This window comes from Parus major, chromosome 18 (genome assembly GCF_001522545.3).
Source record: "Parus major isolate Abel chromosome 18, Parus_major1.1, whole genome shotgun sequence".
NCBI lineage: Eukaryota > Metazoa > Chordata > Aves > Passeriformes > Paridae > Parus > Parus major.
This window is the reverse complement of record NC_031786.1, coordinates 11339773-11360299: the sequence shown is the minus strand read 5'-3', so window position 1 is coordinate 11360299 and position 20527 is coordinate 11339773. Positions and strand designations below refer to the sequence as shown.

General features: G+C 47.6%; 1 protein-coding gene across 1 annotated transcript in view; it reads left to right on the top strand.

The window, feature by feature from the left end:
- LOC107212441 (heparan sulfate glucosamine 3-O-sulfotransferase 3B1-like) overlaps positions 1–17855 on the top strand; it is a 30099-nt gene extending 12244 nt beyond the window's left edge. Inside the window, exon 2 of the mRNA XM_015645687.2 lies at positions 13667–17855. Within this exon, the coding sequence (XP_015501173.1) occupies positions 13667–14285 (619 nt within the window). The 3' untranslated portion in view covers positions 14286–17855. The remainder of the gene's footprint in view (positions 1–13666) is intronic.
- Positions 17856–20527: the final 2672 nt, after the last annotated feature.

The following is a 20527-nucleotide window of genomic DNA, read 5'->3' as shown; positions in this document are numbered from 1 at the left end:
TTGAGGAGAAGCCTCAGTGCTGCACAGTTTCAAGGCTGGTTTGGGTGTTGCTGAAGAGGCAAGTGGAGGTTGCACCTTGTTGGCATTACTTGGCCTGTGGAACACATGCACATGATCAGAAAGGGCAAAAAAAATCCATAACTTTATTTTTTCATCATGAAAATGGAAAGCTGACTGTTTTCTGAGCTGTTGTTTTGAAGGTCTTTCCTGTTCAGGTGGTGCTGGATGACCATTGGATCCCTTTAGGTGCAGAAAGTGCATTCCTGGAGATCCTATATGGCTTTTTTTTTAAAACCATAGATGTAAATGTGTCTCAAGGTTCGTTTCAAGCCTGGTCTGGCCCTGGCCATCCTGTGAGATCCCTTCCCAAGTGCTGTGGAAGAGCTAGTGGTCTCTGGTTCAGATGTGATATGGAAGATGTTCCGGGGCATGTCAGTGCACAGAGGAAAGTGCTGCTGGTGAATAATGTCCCTGCTCCCCTCCCTGCTTTGTTATGTCCATGCTGAGGAAGAGAAGCAGAGCTGCCACTAGTCCCCTTTTGGGGCTCTAATGCAGCACAGTGGCTCAAGCCTGACTTTGGCATGTTGTACCCCAAGGGTAGACAAGTCACTGGGGATGCTCCCCCAGCATGGGTTATGATCCAAAGGGTGAGAGCTGGGGTATCGCTCAGATCTCCAAAGCTTTTTGGGAGGCTTTTTTCTCTTATCATGGCTGTAAAGACCAGACCCAGAGCAGGAAGGCTGGGCTTAATTAGGAGAAATATGTGTCAGGGTGGCAAACAAAGTCCTCCCTGTGCAAATGCTGGGCCACTCATGCAGTTGTTTAACAAGGGACAACATTATCAGTGAACTCATTACCTGCCCATGCAGGCACACAGATTAGGGCATTTGTTTCTGTGTTGGGGAAAACACAAAAGACCTCTCAGCAGGGCTGTGATTTATGAATATTGCATTAGGGGAACATATCTTGCTGGAGTGGCAGTTGACTTTTATTTCCTTTTGGGGCTGGCTCTTTGCTATGTGGGTTGGTTTTTTTTTTTTCCTACCTTCTAGTAAAGTTGGAGCAGGTGATATGTGGTGGCTTGGCAGTGCCCCAGAGGAGAGGAAAAGCCTGGGAAGTTCATCTCCTTGTGCTCTCCTGGGTAGAAATTTGTCAGGTGTTTCTGAATGTCAGCTGTGGTGGAACAGGGTTGGCCACTGACATTCAGCTGGTTTTTGGTGGCTGGGTAGTGGCTACTGCCATGGTCACTATATGGTTACTTAACCAGAAAGTTAATTTATGAGTGTGTGCCATAAAAATCTATATCCATGTAACTGGCATGGACCCTCACCCTAGAATGGCCCAAACCAGAGGTTTTTCTCTTGAATGGACTCCTTCTCTGGGAATCTGGGAAACTTCCCTATTGCTGCACAGCTATAGAAACAGTATCACAGGGTGTTGCTGCCATCCGGGTGACTGGGGGGTACAAGTGACCATCTCCCCTGCATTGATTACACCAGATGTGCCCTTTGGGTCCAAATTGAGGTGTACCCTGCTTGCTGGCTCACCACCTCCAGCATACAGCAAAACAAGTCACTGGAGCAGAGCCTGGAAGAGGAGGTACTTTAGGGATGAGGCTGGTGGGATAACCTCCTGTGGGCTACCTGGATTAGAAATACTTCCTGGTGTCCTAGCCAGGGGCAAGAGCCCCATGGTGCTCTGGTGTCACAGGTGGGATGAGCCAGGAGGATGTTCTGCTCCATGTGCAGTGGCAGGTAGTTCCACCCACCCATGGATGAGTTGTGCTGCTACTTGGTTTGGGCATCTAATTCCTGAAACAGCTAGTGCTCCTGGGACAGCAGCAGAATACAGGCTGTATTCTTTCTGCAGTGCCAGCTCTGTGTGTCTCAATACCCACTTCTGCAGCCCACAGATCCCAGATCCTCACGTCTCTGGGGCTTAACCTGATTATATTGCTCCCTTTACTGCAAGAAAGCATTTTCCCAGGACTTAGGAGGAAGAGAGATGTCTTGAAGACCTGTGAGGAGCAGTGCCTGGGGTGGTTTAACATCTTTGAGAGGATTAGTGCTGTTGCTACAATTAAGAGCAAATTGGTGGGTGTGGGAGATGTTTGGGGCTATGGACTCTGTGGCTGAAGGTACCACCAGCAGTGGCTGGTGCTCCTGCCACACTGGGGTTTGTGCCTGAGCCTTGGTGGCAGGGAAGGGGTGAGAGGGAAGGGGCTGTGGCATGAGCAGTGGGCATTGGTGCCTCTTGGATATGACTGAGTGGCTGCTGCAGGGCAAGAAAGCTGACAGGAAGGAGTTGGATTTTGGTTGGGACTTGTGGAAATAGCCCAGTTGTTCTCCTGTTGGAGTTAAAGCCAAACCCAAGATCAGAGTCTCTGTGTTAGTGTGGACTTTGTTAGTCCCACATCCTCTGCTGCAGGAGACCCCCCTACCACCTGGGTACGATGGATATGTTTTGGATGTCCCACCATTATGATTTCTTTGTCTGCTTTTAAGCCTCTTCCAAGCCAGGCTTCCTCTGCACAGGCCTTCTCTGAGCTAACAAAAGCGTTGCAAGAGCTGTGGGGTTTCTGTCTTTTTTATTTGTTAATTAAGCCAATAACTCCAGACCCTGACTCTCTTGTTTTCCTGGCTTTTTTTCTGGACAAGGACATTCTGTGCTTGCAGGTGCTGACCCAGTCCAGATGCTGGTTTCAGCTTCCTATGAGGGCAGGAATTGTGCTACCTAAGTAAAGCTGAATTCAAGAATTCATATCTCTGATGGAAGGATGTGTTGAGCTAGCACTCTTCAAGAGCAGAGCTTTGTCTTGCAATGGATCCGTAAGTGAATCTATCAAATCTTTGCATAGTAGGAGGTTAGTACACATAATGCTAACACTAGGCTATAAATTCTTGAGGGAGAAGTTGCTGGCTTTTCTGGTTGCAAAACAGTAAGCGGCAGTCCAGAGAATTTTATTTTTTTTATCAGGAATGAGTTGTAAGCACTGAAATCTCTCTGGATGCCTAAAATTCTTCCTCTTTCCTTCCTTTCAGACTGTTGTCTATTTCTTTATTGAGAAAAAGGTTTCTACAGCTTTGCAATAAACTCTTGCACACTGTGACAGTTATCTTGGCTTATTACAAGCCTGCAAATGGTGCAGCTCTGGAGTAGTTGCTGATTTCCCAGAGCAAGCAGAGCTGAGCTGCCTGCTTCTGATGGAAGTGCTGGGGACTCACACTGGTGGCCTCCAGGTGCCAGAAGAGAGGGAACAGGATTACACTGGTGTGACTGGGGCAGTCCTGGAAGGATAAATTCCAGTTAAACACTCTAACGGGGTGTACGAAGAGGTGTCATGGAGCAGGAATAAAACACGGTTTGTTGTAGACAGTTGGTGCCGTGATCTGCTGATAAAGGGGCTTTAGTCCCAGTTTGCCAGTTAGCTCAGTCATATTTCCTGCTGAGTTCAGGGGATTTTTCCCCCTTAAATCATGAGTTTCACAGAACCTCCCTCTCCCTGCTCTACTTTTAAACAAAACCAGTCTTTTTGTCCTTTTTGGGGGAAATAGAGACAGATTAGAGTAATCTCACATGACTTGACCAGTGGGCAGCATAGCCCAGTGATGCTGGGCAATATTCTAAAGAAGTCACCCATAAACAGCAATTAGCTTTTAATTGTGGCACTGCCGCAGGCCCGGGGCTGCAGGAGCAGCACCGGGTGCTCTTTGTCGCCAGAGCGGCATCAAGGGGGGACCCTCGGCCATGAAAGGGGAGCGGCGGTGACCAAGAGGAATAAGATGCTCATTTCAGCCCCACCCCCTTACTGCGCTCAAAAGCTCTTATTTTCAGAGCAAAGCACTATTGAAGCATCGGGACAATGGAGCCCAAATCCTGCTGGGGGAAGGGAGATGCTGGCAACTGCATCTTTTGTTGCTTTTCCTTCTTTACTTGCATATGGCCTCCCCCATCCCACCCCTCCAAGAAATCCACATAGATGCTCGCTAGATGATAATGCAATCACTTTCTTGGGACCTTGCTAATAGGATTATAATTATTACTGGGGATGAACTGGAGTGAATAGAATATTTACCATTTCATCTTAAATTATTGTAAATCCCTCCAAAGCAGCCCTTTGATATGTAAAGTGCTGCTTCTCTCCCCCCAGTGAAGATAATCATTTAGTGGAAGTTCAGAGCTTCTAAGTATGGTGGGGAGTAGAAAGAGGCTTCCGTGTTTACATAAAGAGTAGAGGAGGGCTTGTGTAATGAACTGGGGACATTGATGGATATCTTGCCTGGCTCCAGAAAAGGAGGAGGAAAAGTTCTTGCTTAGCAGTTTGTCTTAATAATATCTCTCACTGTTACTTGGAGAAGAGGTGAAAAAATAATTGGAAATTTGTCCCTTCCTAATCCAAAGAAAGCTCCACATCCTTGCAGTCTGTGTTCAGTTGGTGTCTGATCTACCTAGTGACAGTGGCAACATTCTGAGTTTGTTCTGTAGGCTGGAGGAGTTTCTATTTGAGGAATGACCAAGTAGCCTGGGAGTGTTCAGGCTGCCAGAAGGATTTATTGGGGGAAGGTATGGTACTCGCCAGACTTGGAGCTAGGCTGGAGATGGAGGGAGGGATGGACTGGTGCAAGGACTGGGGCTATGGTGTAAGGGCAGGGGCTTGTGAAAATGAGCAAAGCAAAGAGCCTTTCCTTGGACAGGCTGTGCATGCAGAGGTTCAGGAGGAATCACAGAATGGCCTGGGTGGGAAAGGACCTTAATATCCCTCTCATGTCAGCCCCCTGCAGGGATACCACCCACTAGACCTGATTTCTCAGGCCATCCAACCTGGCCTTGAACACTTACAAGAATGGGGTAGTTACCTACACAAGGGGTTGGAAGAGAGATTGACTGAAGACTATTAGGTGGACAAAGTGCATTAGGCAAAATAAGGCCTCTGGAGCTGAATTTGGGAGGAGGCTGGGAAAGCAGCAGAGGACAGTGTGCTGCTTGGCCCATTCTCATTCTGCCCTTTCCCTCCTCTGGCCAGGGCTGGAGATCCCCAGGCCACAGGAGAGGAGAGGGCCACAAGGAGAGGACAGCACCCTGTGGGCGCATTCATGTGAGTGTCTGCAAGGAGGATGCACTTCTTCCAAGTTTCCAGGATGATCTTGGCTCCTTAAACCCTTCCTCCCAGAGTCTGCCCTGCATGGCACATGGGCTCAGGTAGGAAGGGGGATTGCTCCAATCAGCCACTTCCATGACCACCTTTATGCCTTTGCATCCTTTGCCAAGGAATGAGCATGTCCCAGGAGTGATGATGACAGCACCCATCAGCCTCCCAGGAGTCTTTGTGGAACCTGGGCTTCTCTATTGTGCTGTCTGGTGAAAGCATAAGCCTGTCCTGTGCAGAAAAGACTCCCATCAAGTGTTTCTGCTGATCTAAGTTATTCCTCCCCTCTAGGTTACAGCTATATGGTACACCATCGATGGCACTTTGATACAGAAGACAGCAGCCCTGCGAGGGATAGCATCTCCTGCCTTGGTTATGAGACTGCTTCTAATTAACCCATTTAGTCTCATGCAGTAGGGGAGGAATTTGTGTGAGAGATGGCACAGGGTGGGAGTCTGCCTTTGCCGCAGAGGCTGGTGGAGCTCATTACACCCATTTCTGTTCCCAGAGGCACAAACTCTCCAGGGTTTGTACATGGATCAGGTCCTTCTTTGTCCAGGTTGGTGCTTGGATGCTGCTGCAAACTGTCTGTTCAGCTCTGTGGCTGGGTTAGCTCCCCATCTCCCAGCACAGAGAGAGGGACAAGCCTCTGTGGTGGCTCCTAGGTCTGATTTGAATGCAGTGACTTTTGAAGAGGTGGATAAAGTCTTTTATTAAAAAAAAAAAGTTAACCCCTAAACCCCAAAAATATCCTAAACCCTGATATTTGTAGCAGTGTGCTGCTCCCTCCTTGGGGCACTGCTTGCTTTGATTTACCAGGGCCGTTTGGTGCATCCCGGCTGTGCCGCGTGGAGTGGGGGACGAAAGGGCCATCTGTCTCCCCAGTCCCCAAACCTTTGATTGAGGCTTTTTATCTGCATCAAAGGAGCTTAGATCAGACTCCACAGCCAGGTCAGAGGCTGTTCCTGTGGGGTACATGGTGATGCCACTGTGGGCACCAGCTCTTTTCCCATTGAAGTCCTAGAGCACCTTCTTGATGGGTACTCTTCACACACCATTACTATCCTCTCCCTTCTTTAATCCCCAAAATTCCCCAGTAAGTGAAGAGCACCAAGCAGATTTGGGGTCAGGGGGCAAGGAGAGTGAGAAAAACATTAATTTCAGGCTAATATATTTTTTTCCTGCTTTCCCTCTTCTTCACCTACTCCTTCCTTACTCCCAAAGTTCATTAATTCCCATCATCTGGTTTGTGTAATCATCGTGGCAAGCGTTTGACAGAGCTGGATAGGGTTACATCCATTACAAAAAGGCAGAGGCTGGTTCCCAGCCATTCTCTTTTATTGTTGTATAATTTGCCAACCCAAACAACAGAGTCCTGCTTGAAACAAAGGCACACATGTTGCTCTTGCCACTGGTCATAAAAAGAAGAGAGACTGCCTGCTACTGTACAGGTCTGTGGTGCAACAGCAGCTGAAGCCAAGGAAAATTTTGGTAAGACAATGCACCAAATAATAAAGCAGTAAACACACCCCCAAAGAGGAAATTTCTATTGTTTCTTCTCTCTATATTTCTTCCTCTTCCTCCATCTCCCTCATTCCCTCATCCCATTGCTGGCACCAGAAAGCAGAGTCAAAGCCAAGAAGGTAATTTTGAAGTGAATTGACCTGTGTGCAGGTGGCAGGGTTTGTGATGCAATTAAAATGCTGTATTACTTTAACAGTCTTTCCCACAGCTAGTCAGGTTCTTGCTTTTAAGGAGTATTGCTGGGATTCAACAGTTTTGTGATCAGCCATGCAGGGAAGAGGGCGTGGTAGGGTCAGGATGGGACCAGTGTGGTGGCCTTGGGAGCTGAGCTGGCGATGCTGTGGGGTTTTGATTACCAGAGCATCTCTGAGCTCTTCATGATCAGGTGGCAGTATGAGGCTGCAGCTGCATGGTTTTAATCCAGGCCCTGGCTGCTCTTACCAGCACTGTACATTTTCCCTGCTTTCTGACAGCAACATGCTGCCTTGGAAACTTGGAACAACTGGGAATCACCTTGGCAGAAAGGATAAGCTGTAAGGCAAAGCTACCACCAATGGAGGTACCACCCCATTTTTCCCTGGGTGTCTACATCTCTTTTTCAAGATATTATAATTAGCTCACTTGCCTAAATTTATTTATTGAGATGGGGAGGAGAGAAAAGGCAGAGAAGCAGCAGGAATTAGAATGAGAACTGGCTGTTGCTGTAGAGCCCTCTTCAAAAATGTCTTAAGGTGGCAGATTGACAGACTGTGGTGTGAAATGAACCCTTTGGCTTTGGTAGGATCCTGACTGGAGCAAAGCTGAACAGGACCATGCCCAGATGGGAATGGGGTACCAAACTGCCCTTGGGATGTGGACAAGACAGAGGGAGATGCAATAGGCTGGAAAGCATCAACTTCTGAGGGGATACAGCTTTAATCTCTCTCACCTTCTGCACTTGGTTCCTCAGAACTGTTCCAAACAGGTACCACTGGGCCTGTCTGCTTTCCAACCTGTAAATTAAAAATGCAGCAAAAATTTAAATTCATCATTGAATTCTACCATGTTCTGGGTTGTTCTGGCTGTACTTTAACTTGGTGTCATCTTCGGTTTTCAAACCCTCTGTCATTACTCTGGAGGCTAAAAAATCTATTTCCCCGTAGGCTTGGAGAAGAACTTTGGTGTTTACCCTTTGAATTTCTATTCACCTTCTCACCATAACTTTTCAATCTAACTTATGCGGTTTCTTGGACAGCCTCTTGGGAGGATTTGGGGGGTACTTTCCCCAGAAAAAAAATCAGATTTGTCAAAATTTGGTTTTCTGGAAAGGAATCGCTTTTTGTCTTCTTGAAACATCAGTGAGGAATGGGGTAGAAACTGGCCAGCAATAGGTTGGATGTTCTGTGTATGCAGTGCTGGGCTGCAAAGCAAATGGTTCTGGGTTACAGACCTGAGTTTGGCATGAATATGGCTGATGTTCAAAATCGTTTGACTTGCTTTTCCTCCCATTCCCCTTGTTTTCCTTGCTTCTAGGGAACAATCATGGGGAGAAAGTCTAAAAATTCTACACTGAAGATGTTTCTTGCTGTGTTTGTTGGCAGAGCTGCTGTGGGGACTGCTGTGAGTGGTCCCCAGCGTGCATCCCATAGCTGCATCTAGGTGCTGTGGTGTTTTATCCTGACCATAACAGCACTTCTGCTTTTTCAACACCCCTTACACCTTGTCCAGACACCTTGTCCATCTCCTCTGGGAGAGTTTTGTCACGTTTGCTGAGGGAAATTGAGGAAGTGTGGTGGTGTGGAGCAGAGGGGTTTGAGACTGGAAGGTGCCAGTGCTGCAGCTGCATCACAGGACAACCCGATTTTAAGACTTGCCCATGGGACTAATTACTTGGATTTGTTGGAACAGGCGGAACATCTCCCAGAGTGATGCTGGGTGGCTCCAGATGCTGGATAGGAATATACCCAGTATGAAACCTTCCTTGGAAAGGAAAGCTCACCAGCTCAGCTCTGGGGCTTCTGTTGGGCAGCAGGACACCTGAGCATGCAGCCTGACGGTGACCCCTGCCCGCAGGGCAACACACAGGTTGTGTCTGCAGCCCCCCAGGCTCAGCCCTGCTGCGGGCTCCTGGCTCTGGCAGAGTGGGAGGTTTATCCCAGCAGGTGTTTGCCGTGGCAGGAGGTGCATGGGGGGACCAACAGACATCCCCAGGGATAAAACCAGACACCACTGCTGTGCCCTGCCCTGCACTGCTCTGTCCTACCGGTGGCAAACAATGCAGCAACAGGTTGTGGGGGTCCCCTTGCCCCCCTTGCCCCCCTGGCCCGTTCCTCCTTGAGAAGTAGCAGCAGATTAGCCTGGAGCCCCTCTGTGCAGACAAAAGCTGCCACAAAGGGCATTAGGCTTCAGGATTGGATTACTATGTGGCCACCTGTCATTCCCACTTTGTAAATTTATCTCGCTCTGGGTCCAGTTTTCACATTGGAGAAGTTTGCACTTAAAAAAAACCCATAAAATCCCCTGCCTGGTGCCTCTCCAAGCAACAGCTTGGCTGAGTTCATCTTAGTATCTTTCTTATTTCAGGCTTCAGAGCTGCATGGGGCTGGGGATTAGGGCTGTTTGAATGAAGAGAGCCTTCATTACATTAGTTTAAGTGGTTAATAGGTAAAGTAGGCCAATCCATCTTTAGACTAAGCCTATCACTTCGCCTACGAAGGGTGCAGACTTCTCTGAGGAAATGTTCATTAAAGGAAAAGCTTTTCCTCTGTTCCTCTTGACATGTTAATAGCTCAGGGTTAGGGGCTTGCTCTTTGCCTGTGCAATATTCATAGCTGTGCAATATTCATCGCTGTGCTCACAAAGCAACTTCCTCTCCTCTCTGGGACCCAATTTCTGGCAGCTCTGCCCTAGTCATCAGTGCTGAGCCCCACTTGTGCTTTGCTGGCTGGGCTTGGTGGGGAATAAAGGATTCTGGGAGTCTGCTGGTGCTCCTCATCCTCATTTCCTTCTTCCATACTCAGTAAGCAGGTGCTCATCCCTTCCCAAGCAGGGAAGTGTGGATGGAGTTGAAATGGGAGGTAGAGGCAGTGCTTTGGAGCTGGGACTCTCTGCTGTGGGATGTTCTCAAGACCAGAAGTATTTGTGGGTTTGAAAGGATTAGACAGTTCACAATCACTATGAAATGGGATGATTTGGATGCAAATGCTGTCTCCAGAGGTCTTTGAACTCTAGGTTGCCAGAAGGCAGGAGGATAACAAGGCAGGAGGGATGGCTTGCCAAGGTTTTTGTACTATATTTTCTACAGTATCTGCTATGGTCCTCAGTGGTGTCTCTATCCAGCCCTGGGGCTCAGCTGAGCTCCCTGTTTCCCATAGCTTGATTCCCTCTGTCATCTCCTTTTGCTCTCCCATATGAACAGCAGTGGTAGCTGCACCTCTGCCTTTCTCACCTTGTGTCAGACAGTACTGGCAGGAGCTGCCCATGTCTCTGTGGTGCTGTGAGAATGCTCCCTGGAGACAGAGGCTCTCCAGTGGTCACAAGCTGCCCCAGGGTGATCTGCATCCACCCCTGAGCTGAAAGTGGGTTTCTGCTGGACCCTACTCCTTTCTCCCAAGGAGCGGCATCCTGCCAGGGCATCATGGCTTCTCACCATCACAGGTCCTCTTTCCCCTCCCAAAGCAGCAGCAATTTAGCATGGCCCTTGCTGTCTTGGAGCCCCAGGAACAGATATGTTTGGGTCTGGATCTGGTCCTCCTTCCACCAAAACGTATGTCCAGTGTGTTGTGTTGGAGCTGCAGTGTTCTGCTGGGCCAAGTTGCCCTTCTCCAGCTGTGGCTTGAATGGGAATAAATTATTCTTGGTGATTTTTCCACCACTCTGAGTTCAGACCAGCCAGTGTACCAGTTCCTTCTGTTCCCAAGGCTCTGCTGTCTCTGGCTGCCAGTATGATGGATGGTGCCTCTGTGGGAGGTTATGGAAACAATGGGAAAGCTCCTCACAATTGACATGCCCATGCAATAAAACTTTGCTTTCCTGGATATGGTGTTGTCAGAAGTTCAAACTGCATCCATGGGCCATAATATTTGGCTTCACTTGCAGCTGTCTTCCTTTCATGCAGCCACTGTACAAACAAAGCAGAGTCTGAGACAATCTTGAGGGTCAGCTTTGGGCTATGCCTGGCACCTATGCAGGTACAATGAAGGGAGTGCAGGACCAAGAGCCTGAGGGCTGTTTTTTGTGGATCCAGGTCTTGTACACGGGTTGAGGTCTCTGCTCACCTCAGTCTGTGTTGGCCAACCTGAAAGCAGTAGGTGTGTCAATGTGCCTTGTTGTGCTTTGCTTGCTGTGATGGGTCACCAGAAAAATGTTCTTTAGTTGCCAAGAATTCAGGCCCTCTCCAAAAATAACAATCTGGGAGGTTGCTCAGAACTGAGTGTTTTCAGCCACAACTGCAGTGTGGGTTCAGGAGATGCATTGCTCTGCAAAGGGACAAACACCAGGCCAATGGATGCCTCTTAGGTAAAGAGTTACTTCCTGCTTTCTTCCACTTATGGTGTGCTCCTCTATATTTGCTGAAATGCTAATTAGAATCCTGTGTTTCCCAACTGAATCAACTGACTTGGCACTCCATCCCCAGCAATTTCCTCCTGTTTCACAGCCTAGCCCTACCCAATGCCTTTTCTTGTGCAAGGAGGGGAATAATAAACCTTGCATCATTCCCATGAGACTGATAAATACTGGCTGTAGTAGTCCTGGAGGAGAAATCAGTCCCAAAATGCAGGGCCCCATACAACCAGCAATCCGATGAACCTGACCTAAAGCTGAAGGGCTTCAGTGCAACATGGGCAACCTGAGAATGTTTTGGGAACCTTTCCTCTCTAGGCAGGCCCCAGGCCATTAAAGACTTCATGGGTGGAAAACAACCTCTTCAATCAAGCTGAAAAGCAGTTGGTGGTCAGTAGAACTTGGGTTTAATGTGGCCATAAAAAGAGATACCACTTAAAGAGTAAATGTCAAAATCTACATCAGCCCATGACACATTTAAGAGTTGCTCTGAGCATTATTGACTGGCCCTATTCTGTGACAGCATTATGGGGTTGCAGAGTTGGCCAGAAAGGTGAAGGATTAGTCAGAGGTTTATTCTGGTTGCTGTTTTTGGCACACATGCTGGCTCCTGCCTTCCAGAAGCTCTCACATACCAGGTATTTGGTAGACCAGCATGATTTTTATCTGCATGTGAAACTCCACTTGTGTGGACTTGAAATCCCAGCCTTCAGGGTTGCCACCACCTCTGGCCATGGCTGGAGATTTTCACAAACTGATATCCTCTTCCTCCCCAGTTCAGCTTTTCCATCACCACTTCTCCCAGAGTGCCATGCAGATTTGGCACAGGGACTGTCTCCCACCTTGGGACTATGGAGAAGGGGCTTTACAGGCAGCCTCTAGGCACAGCTCACAGGGAGGATGGAGATGCAGCCACTGGGTGCCCCTTGCCAGTAAACAGATTGCACAAAGGTAATGCTAGAAGCTGATGAAGTAAAATGCCAGGTACAGCGTGAGCTCACCAGTAGTTGCATAAATAGCTACTGACCAAATTTCATAGAAATGGGATGATTTTCAATGCAAACAGACCTCTTATTCCTGGATCCCCTGTTATTTGCCCTCAGAACAAACAGGTCAGTTTTCTTCCCTTGAGTTCTTAATCAGGGCAGCCATTGGCTTTAGCACAAATTATCAGGGGCTGTTTTAATAGCAAGAGCCCTGGTGATCTTTGCTGTGGAAGCATAAAAGCAGTGAGGGAGGAGATGGCTGCTGGGAACAGCCTCTGTGCGGTGTCATATGGCTGAGGGAAGCACAGCTTCAGGCTTGCGGATCACACACTGGCTGCTTATTTCTCTGTGCTTAGTCGATGCTTTGAAAACTTAATCAAGTTTTATAGCTTTAATTTCGTGCCTGACTCCCCTTTTGCCTTTTCTTTTCAACTGTCTCACAGCCCAGAGCAAATGAGTCCGTTTGGGCTATAAAGGAAAAGAACTGGCAAATGGTCTAAAATATTTTAACTTGCCTAGTGAATGATAGGAAAAAATGACTCTTCCTGCTTTGTGCCACTTCCATCATTTCTGCAAGCTCCCTACTCTTTCCCCACGTGGTTAATTAGAAATAGCCAGGGAATAAGGTGGAATTGCTGAATGCTTGAAGTTTTAAAAGTACTTTGTGAAGGTATGTTCTGTCCATGCATTGTCCTGCAACAAGGTTGTGTTCTCCACAGTTGTATCCCATATCCTGACCTGCTGTAACCTGTGGGGTAGTGCTGGGGTGAGGTTGTCCTCATTGTCTCCTGGACTGTGCCAAAGATGCCATGGGCAGCTCTTCATGCCCCTTTTAGTTCATGTGAGGAAGCAAGTGATAGGGAATAGTAAAGCAGTTCTGCTTAGGGGGTGAAACTGGATGCAAAAGGACACCTGTCATTGAAGTCCTGCTGTTGGCAAGCCAGGGAAAATTGCACCCTTGTGCCTGAATTGGGAAAAGCTTTGCATTTGGGATGCTGAGGGAAAGTGAGGTGGATGTGCTCTAGTGATATCTTGCTTTTCTGCTGTACCATCCTCTCATTCTTGTGGGGAAAGGAGCTTTGGATTTGGGCTGAGGTCTCAGGGGTGAGAGAGACATGAGCCAGAGCAGCCACTTGGTGCAGCTCAGGACTCATCCTGACCAGGCTGGAGCTGGTGTGGTACCTGCTGCCATGGTCCAGGCCCTAAGTGTAGCTCAGCTAATCCACTCACGGATAACTGGGAGATTACTCAGCTGGATTTCTAATACAGTAGCCCTTAATAATAATCCCTCCCCTATCCCTAAATCAATGTGAATTTAATTTCTCTGTATGATCCAAATGGCCTGTGAAGGCATTTTAGGGAGAAGAATTCTTGTGTATCTATGTGTGAACATACATGTGAATGCATATGGATATTTTTGTTCCTCTTCCTTGCCTTTCTGACACATGTCTATGTGTTTTGCTGGCAGGGACCTGATGCCCAAGACACTGGAGGGACAGATCACCATGGAGAAGACCCCCAGCTACTTTGTGACCAAGGAGGCCCCAGCCCGCATTTCCTCCATGTCCAAGGGCACCAAGCTGATCGTGGTGGTGCGGGACCCCGTGACCAGAGCCATCTCGGACTACACCCAAACGCTCTCCAAGAAGCCTGACATCCCCACCTTTGAGAGCCTGACCTTCAAAAACAGGACTACAGGCCTGATTGACACCTCATGGAGCGCCATCCAGATTGGCATCTATGCCAAGCACCTGGAGAACTGGCTCCTCTACTTCCCCATCGGGCAGATCCTCTTTGTCAGCGGGGAGAGGCTCATCAGCGACCCTGCGGGGGAGCTGGGCAGGGTCCAGGACTTTCTGGGCCTCAAGAGGATCATCACTGACAAACACTTCTACTTCAACAAAACCAAGGGCTTCCCATGCCTGAAGAAGGCGGAGGGCAGCAGCAAACCCCACTGCCTGGGGAAGACCAAAGGCAGGACCCACCCTGACATAGACCAGGAGGTGGTGCAGAGGCTGCGGGACTTCTACCGGCCCTTCAACATGAAGTTCTACCAGATGACAGGGCAGGACTTCGGCTGGGACTGAGCCTGGCATGAGAAAGCCCTCTGTTATTACTTGCCCAGCACGGTTTGCTTATATAAAGAGATATATATGTATGTAAAATGTACAGAAATCTATTTTATAATAATTTATTTTTAATTCCTAAGCAATTAATTCACTAAGCTGCCTAACCGCACTGGCTAGAATGGTAGCCTGTAACCTGTTTAACATTCCACACTGTTTAATTCTAATGTCTGTCCTTTCCTTGTTTTTTTCCCTTTCTGCTTTCTCCTTGGTTTGGTTTGTAACAGACAGTGCTTCCACTTTTCCTAAAAAAAAAATTTGTATTTAAAAATCTAAAGAAGCAAGGGAGGGAAGGGAGGGAGGGAAAGCACAAGTTTATTTTTGTTACGGGTATCTGGCCTTTATAAACACTTGCTTTCCCTATTCCGGTGTCCCAGTCTCTGCTCCACTGTTGTAGTTCCTCATCCCACAGTTTTCTGGTTAGTTCCATGGCCCTGGGGGGTTTCTCTGGGGTTGGTGGGAGGAATGCTGGGCATCCCTGCACCCCACATACCTCTGCTGAGCAGCAGCAGGTTTTGCCAGTGGCTGTAAGCGTGGGAACCCCAAGCCCTAGGGCTCCTGCTCAGGATTGCCAGGAGAGCAATGTGCTCTTTTTCTGGCAGAGAAGCTGCAGAGCCTGTTTCATGGGCAGAGCTCTTCTCAGTACAGTTTTCCTTCCTGCTTTTGGTCCAGGGTGTTCTTTCCCATAATCCCTCTATGCATTTAAAATTTTTACTGCAGGACAAATCTAAAATGCTGTGTCTGTGTGTGACGTGTGGTCAGAGGGACCTGCAGAAAGTGTCATTCCAAAAATATCCATGCATGCCAGGCACTGCTGGGAAATGGCAATGCCTGCAGCCCGTGGAACAACCTCCAGCCACCAAAGACACCAGGAGAACCACTGGGAAAACCCCAGGTGTCTGCCTGGCATCATCCCAGCATAGAGCATGTCCCAGGACATGGCACAGGCACTGTTAGCTCCAGCCCCACAGCCACCGCAGCACCTCCCAGTACATGAGACTCAGGAACATCACCCCTAGCCCTATTAATTCCTATCACTTTTTGGTCCATCACCCACCCATGGTATATCCTGAGGAGCATTATTTATTTAGAGCCAAGAAGAAGTGCTGCTTTACCAGCGAGGGTGAATCTGTAGGAAGGCAGGGGGCAACCTGGGCACGCTGGTGTTGGGATATTCCTGGAAGTCCCTGGGTGCCCTGGCTGAGCACAGGGGTAGCAGCCAGACAGGACAGGAGGCTCCAGACCTTTAACCAGAATGAAATCCTTCTCCTTGTGTGTAACCAGTTGCTGTGGGACTCCAGGCCAGATTAGGTGGGCTGTCCTGAGAGCTCTGCCAGTGTTTTGTGAGCTCAGGAGGTGCTGATAAGCACTGTGTGTGTCCGATGCCTTATCATTGCTGTAAGAAATTCTTCCAGCTTGACTGGAACACTTTCAGAGCAGGTGGCAGCAGAAGTGATTTTCTCATTGAATTTTTAGCAGAAACAAAGATATGATGTTGTTGGGCAGCAAAACTCCCCACACCTCAACTGCAGTGCTGAAATAATGCACTGCACCCAGTATCTCCTGCTGTTGCCATGGGAGTGCTTCCATATGCAATTTGAGTGAAACTGGAAACAACAAAAGCACCGATGAACAGAACACCTAATTTCATATGCCTAATATTTCTCTATTGCCTACAGAAATCCATGCCCTGTGCCTCTGCAGTTACCCACAGCTCCCCCCTGGAGCTGCCCATTGCTGAACTGTGTCCAGCTGTGGTGGGGCCCATACAGTGGTGTTTCCCAAATGTTTGTTTTACTTTTGCAGCCTCCTCACTCCTGCCTGCCCCTTTAATCTCTCTGCTGTGGGTGATGAGAACATTCCTCAGAGCCTGGGCTGCTCTGTTTGGGTCTGATCTAGTCCTGCTCTGGCAGACAGAGCAGAGCAGCCTTGGCTTGGGGTCTGCTGCTGGTGCCAGGGAGCTGCTCTTAGGAGCTTTGTTCAAAGCTGAAGGTTTTTGGCTTGGCTCAGCAGTGTCACACCTCCAAAGGGATTTAGGGACTTGCACCACTGTGTCTGGGTTCACACTTGGGTTGCAGTGTACGTGGGTGACCTCAAGGAAAGGGAGATTTTATGCGTAACATCATCAGGCTGAGCTGCCTACAAAGCTGCTGGGAGCAAGATGCAAATCCCTCCTTGGGACTGGCCTCCAAACACAACTTCCCACAAACATGGAAGTTCTCCTTCTTGCCCTGAGCCATTTCTAGTGAAGAAATGACACTTTGGGCCAATGCAGTCTTACTTCAGGGGCTACAGGTGGGATGTGGGACCTGCTGGGCTGTGCAGGCTGACAGCCCCTGCTTTTTTCCTGTCCTGCAAAATCCAGCTGCAGGCCTGAGCAGTTGGGTGGATCTATGCACTTTTTAGGGGTTTGGCTTCAACTCCAGCCAGGTCCCTGACTCTGTGTCCTGCTTGCCAGGGCAGGTGATGAATGCAGGAGTGTATCTGTTTTATCCCAGACCCTGCCACTGTTGGGTGACTGAGGTGAAGGAGCTGCAGGCACTGAGAAGAAAATACTTCATGGTGGAAAAACAAGTGATTTTTGGTTCTCAAAACTTCAGTCTTCCTTCTAGCAGCTTATGCAATGCATGGAAAGAAGCCTGACCTCTCCACTTGGCCCTTGGGTGAGCTCCCAGCCTTGGCTGTGCCACTTCTGAGAGTGTTTTGCTGGTGGAGCCTCCAGGACCGTGTGTTGGCACGGGCTCCTTTCCAGGCACTTCCCTCCAGCGTGTGTGCCAGCTGCTCAGTGCTGGAAGAGTTTGGAATCCCCTATGTCTTCCTCGGTTTCCTGGAAACAAGTTTTTAATATCCCTATGCTTTCCTCAGCTGTACATCAGAGTGTGGGCTTAATTTGTATAATCAAGCTCTGCTGTGAAGAAGTCTTGTGAAGCAAACTTGTTGGAGAATGGAAATACAGAGAGTGAGGAAGAGAGAGAATAACTCTTCTAATCATAAGCAAATTATTAGTCCTGATTCAATATCCTTCATAATGAAGTCTGCACTAGACTTTTTTGATGTAAAAAAGCCTTACCTAACAATGAAGGTGAATTCTCTGTGATGTTCATCTGGTTGCTAATATTGGAATCAGTGCATTTTTTTAAATACCCCCCACTTATTTTTAAAATTAAGCTTGGAGGTGTGATTAGAAGTTTGGTTGGTTGATTCTTTTTTCATATTGTAACATTAATTTATGGCTGAGTTTCATTCAGTCCTGTATTCAGAAGTGCAGTATAGCTATTAGTGATGTGTTGTCTGTAACATGGTTCTATAGCGTAGTAGCCAATTTGTAAAAAAAAGAACAAAACAGAAAGAAAAACAAACAAAAAAAAAATCCACAAAAAAGAAAATCTAAAAAAAAAATATATATGGAGTATTTTGTGGTATGTACAACACAAATTAATTTTACACAGAGAAAGATGTTTCTAGGAAAATGAAATTCTGATAATTCATACTATTTGTATGAACAAATAAAAACTCTATTTTATGAAGCGACAGGCACAGCTGTGTTCATTCGGGAGGGCTGGATGTGCTGTCCATCCCAGGACTGTCCGTGCAGCTGCGCTGGCCCGGCAGCAAAGCCCAGGAGTCTGTGCTGAGGCCAGAGGGACACGGTCCTGAGCACAGGCTCCAGAGCTCCCAGAGCTGCTCCCAGGCTTTGCGGGGCAGAGGTGTCCGAGTGCTGCTTGGTCAGTGGTGTGGGGGCAGCTCTGTCCCGCTGGACATGCCTGCATCCAGTGCCAGGTCGGGGAAGAGATCTGAGGGGTTACCCTTGGCCTTGCTGCAAAAATTGGGTGGGCTCAGGGATGCTCCAGGGCAAACTCGGTCCTTTTCAGCTGCAGTGGAGAATGTCTCCAGTGCCAAGTTACTTTTCCAAAGCTTTGCTCTTACTGTAGTGATCTTGATCCAGTGGTTGCTGTTGCTCCCTACACACTCAGCATTTTTTGTCAAAACTCCATTATCACTACATTCAGAAGAGTCCTGGGTTAGTGCTATACAACACAACACCTGAAAAACTATACAGATTTCTGTAATGTACCAAATAACACTAAAAATGAATTTAAATAATTTCATTTTTCTTTGCAAGCCTAGCATCCAGTGCAGAGTAATTGATGGTACTCTTTCAGATTGTCCATTTTTCAGAGATCTTCTAGAGGAGGTGTCAGAACAGAGCATTAGATTTAATTTAGCAGTTTAAGCAGAATTTAACCAGGAAACCTCCAGCTAGTCAGGGCTGTAATTAGCTGCTCCCAAACTCTGGCAATGCTTAAACTCTATAGGTGTCTCATTTTTAAAATATGTAGATTTTACTTTAACATTCCTGTGTAACTTTCTAGCAGCACAGCTGGATGACCTCAGTTTGATGGAGCTGAGCTGCTCCTTACCTCATTCTCACCTCCCCTTGATTTTGTTCCAAACCAGGTGTGAATGCCTCAGCAGATGTCAGTCTTGGAGGCAGCCTGAATCTGAGTTCACCCTGGTTTTACAGCAGCTTGTGGACCCCTGTCCCTTATTTCTGTATTTTATATGAGATGCTCAGTTCTGGGTTAAAAAGAGCGTGGATGCTTTTACTTCACAGAGGGATTGGTGCTGCAGAGGAAAGGGAAGGAGAGTCCTTGTGAGGTTCAGCATCTGCCCTGTCCTCTCTATGTCCCTGGAAACTATTCCCAGTTGTACCTGGGCTTGTGGATATTGGGGATTCATTCTCCAGTTTGGTTTGGGGACCATTCTGAGGTGCTGTTTTGGCAAGAGCATCTAGAAGACAAGGATGTCTGTGGTTCATGGGGCCCTGGATACAGAGAAGGGTTTGCTCTGAAGAAGATGGGCTGAAGGGTCATCGTGTAGATCTGGGAGCCTCAGCTGAAGGAGGAAGTCCCTGAAGGCAAACAGATTGATGAAGAGGTAGGTGAGACTGTTGAAATGCTGCTGCTAAACATGGTGATATCCAAGGTGGATTTACTTTTTCTCTTGAGTGATACAAGAAAGGTGAGAAACAATTTCTTTAACATAGAAATCAAACTGGTCTCCAGGTTGTGCAAGTGACTGCGGCATTTCTAGGGGACATGCTTGGGCTGATGGCAGCATCCCAGAGAAGCGTCACATTGCAGGGATGAGAATGCACAGAGCAGGGAGGAATCCACATGAAAGGGTACGAGTTTCTGTCAGGAGCATCTTTATGTGGCGCTCAGAGAGTGTTGAGACCTCCCTGAGGAAGATGTGGGAAAGTTGAAATGAGAAAGGGTAATCTGGAGAGCCTGTAAGCACAAGGGAAAGGTCTGGGGAGGATCTGTGAGGGCAAGAAGTGCTGGTAAATCTTGGAGTTGAGTCCATGCTAACAAAGGCATTTAAAAAAAAGGTAGATAGAAAAAAACGTTGGTAGATTTCATAGGTAGGAGCACATTTATTGAGCTTGGGGCCAAAATTATTCATTTAAAAGTTTGAGAAGATTTTTACTGGGGCCTGTTTTCAGGAAGGTGTCTTTATTATATATGTGTATTTTCCTTGTGCCTGGTGTTCAAATGATTGGGAATTTGTGCTGCTGGCAGTCCCAGATCCCCAGCAATCAGGGTATTGCAAGTTTTGTTACTTTTTTCTCCCCTTCAAAAATGTCACCTAGCCACTAGATCTGTCTGTAAATTGCTTTATTTGAAGCTAAACTATCATCCTCCAATTTCTCTCTATGCTTAAGAGTTATGGTGTTAAAACTTTTCCTAATGCATATATTTAGAAATGATAGTGACTAATTGGTTATAAATCATTCAAACATTTCCATGTAAGGCAATTTTTTATCACCCTGTTAAATGGCTTTTTTATTAGAGGAATTCCTGTGTCAAATGTTGGTGCTGGTACCTTCAGCTGAGATAATGCCTTATGGCCATTGCAAGTCCTCAGACCTTCCTGTCTGGGAAGTCAGGATCTGCTCCCCCCCTTATTTTCAGATTAAAATAAATTTATTTTAAATATCTGATTGTTGCAGGGTTCTACAGCCTAATTCACTGGGAGAGCAGGTGGTCCCAAACACACTGGGTTGGCTGGTCTCGCTGTCTCGGAGCTCTTCTCACCAAGCTGTTTACTCTCTTTTCTCTCCTGCTGCTTCCCTGTATTTTCCAGCAGACCATGATTCAGTCCTGCAGGACTTCTAGATCTTGACTTCTGCCTCTGCAGTT